This window comes from Lutra lutra, chromosome 9 (assembly GCF_902655055.1).
Source record: "Lutra lutra chromosome 9, mLutLut1.2, whole genome shotgun sequence".
Taxonomy (NCBI): Eukaryota; Metazoa; Chordata; class Mammalia; order Carnivora; family Mustelidae; genus Lutra; species Lutra lutra.
The window spans coordinates 77,450,230-77,458,426 of NC_062286.1; the positions used below are offsets into that span (position 1 = coordinate 77,450,230).

Consider the following 8,197-nt stretch of genomic DNA (forward strand, 5'->3'; position numbering starts at 1 on the left):
CTCTGGTGACTGAGGGTTCCCCAGGGAACTGTACCTGCTTTGGAAGTGACACATGTCTGTATCCTTAGTTCCCTGTTTCCAGTCCAGACAGAAATGAGGCAACAATTCCAGGTAAGATCCCCACAGGCTTACCTATGACTACTTCCAAATTAGATACATTTATTTTATTTTATTTTTTTAAAAGATTTTATTTATTTATTTGACAGAGAGAGATCATAAGTAGATGGAGAGGCAGGCAGAGAGAGAGAGAGAGAGGGAAGCAGGCTCCCTGCTGAGCAGAGAGCCCGATGCGGGACTTGATCCCAGGACTCAGAGATCATGACCTGAGCCGAAGGCAGCGGCTTAACCCACTGAGCCACCCAGGTGCCCCAAATTAGATACATTTAAAGCAATAGATTGAAACGTCAGAAGAGGAGACAAGTCAATAGTTCCTTCCTTTGTTAACTTAATCTAGTTTGGATGAGACACATTCAAAAGGCCTCAAAGAAAGTTGAGAAAAATCTCAATAGGGCAAAGTACAGTGAGGAAAACCACCATTATTATTCAAAAACAGAGCTCCTAAAACAGCACCATCTAACAGAAATATAATACAGGCCACACAGAGAATTTAAATATTTTAGTAGCCACATTTTAGAAAGAAACAAGTGAAATTAATTTTAATATATTTAACCTGGTGTAGCTAAAATACACCATTTCAAACTTGTTAACCAATATTTTAAAAATTAATAAGATATTTCACATTCTCTTTTTTCAGACTAAGTTTCTAAAATTCTGTGTGTACTTCCCATTCATAGCACATCTCAGTCAGGCCCGGCCACATGTCAAGTGCTCAAAGCCACAGGTGACCTGTGGCTGCCATACTGGACAACACAGGTCTAGACTAAAGGGATGAAGACTGAAGGGGAGAAATGGGCAAGTAGACGGAAGCAGGGGTGTGAAGCCCCCACAGGCTGATACCCTAAGAGGGCCACAGGAGGCCCAGGGCTACCCACCTTCCTCTGGAAAAACCCCGGGGAGCCGTGGCGCACAGCCAGCAGCGCGGCATAGCGCAGAGTCTCCCGCACGGTCAGGTTGCTCAGCAGTGTGTCACTCTGCGAGAGAGGGAGGCAGGAGGCATCAGTGTGGCCGAGACCAGGCTGAGACCGGGCTGCGGGTGGCTGTGGCGGGGTCCCCGGAAAGCACCCACCTGCTGGACATAGGAGAAGCAGTCCTGGAACTGCTCCCTGCGCAGTGGCTGGCCGTTAACAAACACCTCCCCAAGGAAGGTCCCTGTGCGCCGCAGCCTCCCAGACATGGCATCCAGCAGCGTGGTTTTCCCTGAGCCTGTGAGACAAGAAAATAAGGCCAGAGAGGACTCCCTCCATGAGGCATTGCTGGGCTATCCCCAAACTCTCAGTTGGTCTAGCACCAACTTGCTCTCTCCTAACCCCACCCCCGGGTCAAACTCTCATGGTACCAATGAGCCTTTCCGGCTTGTCTCCTGAGTCAGAGAGGGACAAGCCACTGCTTTCATCCCAGTCAGGACTGGAGGAACTTTGCCTGTTTATGGGTTTTTACAGCTGTTTTGAGTTGAAAAAGAAAATATAGGATCAGAATAAAAAGAAAACCTAGGCAATTTCTTTCCCCTAGTTTGGTTTTTCTTGGGTTAGAAATTAGGTGATACCATTAGGACAAGGCACCAGCCAGTCCCTTCTGTTCACAGTGGACACAAACCTACATGAGCCCAGAGAGTCAATGGAGACAGGAACCAGCACTGGCAGGCTACTAAAAAGTTAAATTAACAGAGGAAATAGGCAGAAGGTTTTGAACTGTCTGAAAAGATAGCAAGAGAATTCTACCAAGGATATGATGACTTGTGCAAAACAGAGAGAAGATCTTTTGTTCAAATATTATAAAGAAACTGCCTCTTGCCATGAGGGATATAAAGATGAAGCCAAGCTCCTACGCAGTGGTTTTCTTATCTAACCCATGGCTGACCAAGCTCAGGGTTAGCTCCAGCATCTTCAACAGGGTGGGAAGAGAGGAGAGGGACTGTAAAGAAATGAAATGTGGTATCATTCGAGCTGTCTTTCAAAACATGTTCTGAAACTTCCCAGTCATGATCCTAGGCCTTGTATGTGGTTCTAAATAGAATCTTCCTTGCTTTCCCTTTCTGGGATCCAATCTCCACTCTGACAAAAGGTCCAAATGTCCTGGAGCCTGGATCCCCTCACAACATCAAAACTGACCTCACTGAGGTCATCAAGGTTGCTTCCTTGTTGCCACATCTGGTGGGCACCTTCCTGTGTGCTGACCTCTCAGCAGCATTTATACCATTGCTTGCCTTTCTCTGTAAAACTCTGTCCTCTGGCTTTGATGCTACTTCATCCTCTTGGTTTTATCCCTCTGGTCTGGCTGCTTCTTCCCAGCATCCTCTGGGTGACATTCAGGGTTCTTTCTTAGGCCTTCTGGTCTTCTCATGTGACACATTCTCACTGAGCAACAGAGAGCCCCAACTTGCTATCCAGCATGCAAGAGAGGCACCTTGGAGCTAGATTCTCCAGCCCTGCTCAAGTCTTCAGATGACTACAACCCAGCAGACTTCTCACTACTACCTCAAGAGATACCCCAGACAGAACTATCCAACAATGTCACTTCCAAATTTCTGACTCATAGAATCCTGAGAGATAATAATGATTTTTATTGTTTTAAGCCACTTAGTTCTGGGATACTTTTGACAGACATGGATGGCTGGGGGTGCCGGTGGGTCAGTCAGTCAAGTGTCTGACTCTTGATTTTTGGCTCAGGTTGTGATCTCAGGGTTGTGAAATCAAGCTGTGTGTTGGGCTTGTGCTCCACACACAATCTTCTTGTCTCTCTCCCTCTGATCCTCTCCCCACTGTGCATACTCTCTCACTCTCTACAATAAATAAAACCTTAAAAAAAAAAGGGTCTATTTTTGTACGATATTTCAACTATTTATTAACTCGTTAATGAAAGGACCAGCAGAGTGAAAAAGCGCATTCAAAAAAAGAATACAAGGAAAAAAAGGATACAAGAAACTAACATGTATAATCGATGGAAAATAAAACGTCAAAAATATGATGGAAAGTTAGACATGCAAATAGTTAATGCCCTAGAGTATCACACGAAAAGGTACAGGTAATGAAAGAAAAATAGACAAATTGGGCTTCATGGAAGTTTTAAAATTTTGTGCCTCAAAAGACACTATCCCCAAGGATGCCTGGCTGGCTTGGTTAGAGGAGTGTGTGACTCTTGATCTTGGGGTCATGAATCTGAACCCCACACTGGGTGTAGAGATTACTTAAATAAATAAACTTATAAAAAGAAAAGGGACACTGTCCCCAGTATAAAAAGACAACACACAGGATGCTGGTGGAAATACTTGCAAATCACATATCTGGTATTAATTAATATCAGATTAATATCTGAATGTATAAAGAGCTTCTAAAACTCAGCAACAACCAAAAAAACCCCAATCAACCCAATTCAAGATTGGGTGAAGAACTTAAACAGACATTTCTCCAAAGAAGATATATGAATAGCCAATAAGCACATAAATCACTCACTAAGCTTTAGGGTACTACAAATTAAAACTGGAATGAGGGCACCTGGGTGGCTCAGTCTGTTAAGTGTCTGCATTCAGCTCAATTCATGATTCCAGGATCCTGGGATGGAGCCCTGTATTGGGCTCCCAGCTCAGTGGGGAGTCTGCCGTCTGCTTGCCCCACTCATGCATGTGCATTCTCCCTCAAAAATAAATAGAATCTAAAAAAAGAAGACAAAACTTCATGAGATACTACCTTGCACCCTTTAGGAGGGCTACTATCAAAAAATTGGAAAATAACAAGTGTTGGCGAGGATGCAGAGAAATTGGAATTCTTATGCACTGCTGATGGGAATACAACATGGTATAGCCACTGTGAAAAACAGTATAGAGGTTCCTCAAAAATTTAAAAACAGAATTACTATATGACCCAGCAATTCCACTTCTTGGTATATCCACTAAAGAACTGAAAACAAGCTTTCAAACAGGTATGTGTCCACCCATCTTCATTTCATTATTCACAATAGGTAAAATGTGGAAGCAACTTAGGTGTCCATTAACGGAGAACAGATAAGCAAATATGGTACATATATCAATGGATTATCTATTCATTCTGCTTTAAAAGGGAAGGAAATTCTGACATAGACTACAACATGGATGAACCCTGAGGTCATTGTGGTAAGTGAAATAAGCCAGGCACAAAAAGACATACAATATGATTCCACTTATATGAGACAGTAGTCAAAAATCATAGAGACAGAAAGTATAATGGTGAGGCAAGAGGAAAGGGGACTTATTGCTTAAGGAGCGTAGAGTTTCAATTTTACAAGATGAAGAGCTAAGGGGATAGATGGTGGAGAGGGTTGCACAACAACGTGAATGTATTTAACACCACGGACCTGTACACTTAAAAATAGTTAAGATGGTAAGTTTGATGTGTATTCTACCACAATAAAAAAAGAAAAAAGAAAACAAAAGGTTAATGCCCTGAAGGGTAATAAAACCATGACCTTTGGGGTTATCTTCCCTGAAAAGACAGAAATTGTAACTAAATAGTCCTCTGCAAGGGAGAAAGCAGCCCAGAGTCTAGGTCCCAACTGATAGTAAATATTGAGTTAAATATAGTTACCCTCCCCTGGAGTGTTGGGTGACCCTAGGCAGACTTGCATTGCACCATTTTGTCAGGTACCTAAGTCTTTTACCTCACTGATAAAGATTTCAGAAATAGTCTTGTGTTAGGTAGGACACCAATGAAATCATCATTTTGTGAAACACTAATAGTAATTCATAGAATTGATTTGTTCACTCAGTGATTCAACAAATATTTACCAAGTACCTTCTATGTGGCCAGCCCTGTTCTAGCTGTTGAGACTACAGCAGGGAAAAAAAAACAAAAACAACAAAAAAAAACCAAAGACAAAGCTCCCCCCCACCGGGGGAACTTACAGTCTACTGTGAATCCATGGTCAGTATCCAAAATGATAGATGTTGTCATAAAGCCATGATTAGACATCCTCAGAAACCAGCCCAAGAGCTCCCAGATCAAGGCCTCTAACCCATTGTCCTAAGATGTGCATGAAGCATGACACTGGCTTGTGGGACACCATTCTGAGAAAGTGAGTTCATTCTTTGTTGTGTGCAATAATACCATCCTAATCCTACAGAAGGCAACAAACAAATCACAGGAATAACTCAGCTTTTCTCCTTCTTAAAGGAAAATTAGAATGGCCCTGGATATTATGGTACATATATATATTAGAAATGGTTTGGGGGCACCTGGGTGGCTCAGTCAGTTAAATGTCCAACTTGTGGTTTTGGCTCAAATCACGATCTCAGGGTCATTGAGACTGAAGGCCATGCTGGGCTCCAAGCTCAGCAGGAAGTCTGCTTGAGATTCTCTCCCTCTGCCCTTCTCCCACCCCCAATAAAAATTGAAAAAAAAAAAAAAAAAAAACCAAAAACTAGAAATGGGAACAGACAGGAAATCTCAGCAAAGTATAACAGTTTTAGTCAAATAATTCCTTCTCATTTAATCTTAATGTTACTACTGTCACCCAGTTTTCACCTGCTATAGCAGGGGAAAGGCTATGGATTTAACTCTCCAGGTCAAACGAGGCTGTCCATGCTTGACTTTTGTCACAGACTTGTGTTACCCACTGATAGTCAAGAGAATAATGCAAGTGGGTAATGCCAGTAAATGTCAACAATATAGAAGGAACTCAATCAGAAAGCACCTCTGAAGCCAATTTGTAAGAATCTTTCATCCTTAAATTGTGCAGGATAACCTACAGCAGTGGACCCAGTGGTATCCACACAGAGCCTCTCATCAGACTCAATGCGCCCATCTTCCAGCTGCTGAGGAGTCATAGCTGTGACACCCACGGGGCACTGCCCTCTGACACAAGGGGCTTCCTCTCTGGAGGCTAGACCCTCCCAGGACAATGACTGGCTGATGCAGGGACACAAAGACAAACTGTAATTCAGTCTCAAGTGTAGATATCCCAGGAAAGAGGAGAAGATGGGAAATTGGCACACAGATGGCCTCATGGAGTCTGTAATATTTAGTTCCTTAAAAACAAAAAGGATCTGAAGCAATTATGGTATAATGTTAAGATCCGACAAAGCCTTACAGGGTATTTTAACTAAGTTGAATGTATATTTTTTTTTTAAGATTTTTTATATATTTGAGAGCAAGAGTGAGACAGCACAAGCAGGATGAGGGGCAGAGGGAGAAGCAGGCTCTCCACTGAGCAGAGAGCCGGATTCGGGACTCCATCCCAAAACCCTGGGATCATGACCTGAGCTGGTCAGACACTTAACCAACTGAGCCACCCAGGTGCCCCTAAGTTGAATTCAAATAAAAAAATTTTTAAGAAGATTTGATAAAACCAGGTATTATTATATAAACATTCTTTATATTATTTCCTATTCTTGCTTACTGAAAATACATCGTAACTTTTTTTTAAATAACGGAATACGGGACTAAATGGGCATGCAACCTTGTGGCTTACTTAATTCCTTGTCCTACCTCTTGGCAGGGTAGAGATCAGGGGAATTGTGTTTACTGAGCACCCCTACGTGCCAGGCACCATGCTGAATACTTTCTATACTGAAATAGGAATTAACTGACATGTTAGGCAGGACTTTATTCTTTTCCAAGGATCTCTTTAAAGGCTTCACATTAGTTCCAGACTCCATTCAGGAAGACATGTCATTTTGTTTCATTCTAATATCAAACTTCTAACTTTCTTGCCACAACTTAAACTTATTTCCTTAATGTTCAAAGCAAGCGAAAGCCTTTTCTGAATGCTCGTTGAGGATGTAAATTTTTTTTTTTAAAGATTTTATTTATTTATTTGTCAGAGAGAGAGAGAGCATGAGCACAGGCAGACAGAGTGGTAGGCAGAGGCAGAGGGAGAAGCAGGCTCCCCGCTGAGCAAGGAGCCCGATGTGGGACTGGATCCCAGGATGCTGGGATCATGACCTGAGCCGAAGGCAGCCGCTTAACCAACTGAGCCACCCAGGCGTCCCGAGGATGTAAATTTAAAGAACTCTTTCCCAAGCTTACCTGAGCTCCCTAAGATGCACAGGATCTGCCCGCTCTCGACGTACAAGGAGACCTCTTTGAGGATCTGCCTGTCCCACCGCTGCCGGCAAGATGTGAAGTCCCACCAGGGCCCAGCTTGGTGGCTTTAAAGGGAAGAGAGTGTGGGGTTCCAGAAGAGACCAGACCCTTGTCCCCCCAGCACTGATCCCAGCTGTCTCTGGACAGGTTCCTAAATATGGTTGGGGCTCAGCGTCCTTCTCTGCAGACACTGGCAAATAGTGACCAAGAAATATCATCTATGTAAAGCCCCTGTCCAGGAGCTCCTCTGAATGCCAGCTCTCTGGCAGTGTGGGAGATAAAATATACAGGACATGGTTTATTTCTTCAGTTGACCACACATTCCTTCGCCAGGCTTCATTATACTCTGTGCTACCCCAAGCCCTCTCCATCCCCATGGCGCAGCTGTATACAAAGAGGACACAACAGGAAGGGATTAAGGGGCACAAAGCAGAGCACAGCTGCCTCACTAGCATAGCTTCCAGGACTTCCCATGGGCAAGAGGAGGACTGTTTGCCACTGCTCCTCATTTACTACTGGCAGCCTTTCCCTTCTCTCCACCCTGATCCACTAAGGAGGGAGCCCAGAGCCTCTACACATGGCCCTCATTAGTGAGAAAAGCCAGCAGAGACCCACCTACCTCAGATCACCACCACAACTCAAACAAAGCCCAGCTTCAAGCTCCCAGTAGGCAAAAGAGGCATGGCCTTACCTTACATGGTAGGAGACATGAAGAATGCCTAGGCTGTGTCGAGGCTTTGAAGCAACTACGGGAACCTCCTCTAGGGAGTTCTGGGGGTCTCTGTTTACTTGGTTCCCCAAGGACCCCATAGGGGTCAAAGATGGGAATTCATTCATGGCCAAGAGACAGCAGAAACAGGCAAATTTTGGGGTGGCCTGACTCTCCCCGGAGAAGCCTCAGTAAAGGAGCCAGGAGCACACTGCCCTGCCTGCTCCCCACTGTGCTCTGGAATCCCTCCCCAGACCTTCCCAACAGTGGGACTGGAGTTTGGCCACAGATGCCATTATCTGATGTACCTTTACCC

At 44.0% G+C, this 8,197-nt stretch overlaps 1 protein-coding gene across 2 annotated transcripts in view; it reads right to left on the minus strand.

The window, feature by feature from the left end:
• The window catches only part of ABCG5 (ATP binding cassette subfamily G member 5), a 41,244-nt gene extending 33,106 nt beyond the window's left edge, over positions 1 to 8,138 (minus strand). For both annotated transcript variants that reach the window (XR_007130000.1, XM_047744975.1), the window contains exons 1-4: positions 7,864 to 8,138; positions 7,116 to 7,237; positions 1,187 to 1,323; positions 993 to 1,091 (exon numbers count right to left, since the gene is read on the minus strand). Coding sequence is in view for 1 of the 2 variants with exons in the window: in XM_047744975.1 (XP_047600931.1) it covers positions 993 to 1,091; positions 1,187 to 1,323; positions 7,116 to 7,237; positions 7,864 to 8,009 (504 nt within the window). In the remaining variant the exon portion in view is untranslated. The remainder of the gene's footprint in view (positions 1 to 992; positions 1,092 to 1,186; positions 1,324 to 7,115; positions 7,238 to 7,863) is intronic.
• Positions 8,139 to 8,197: the final 59 nt, after the last annotated feature.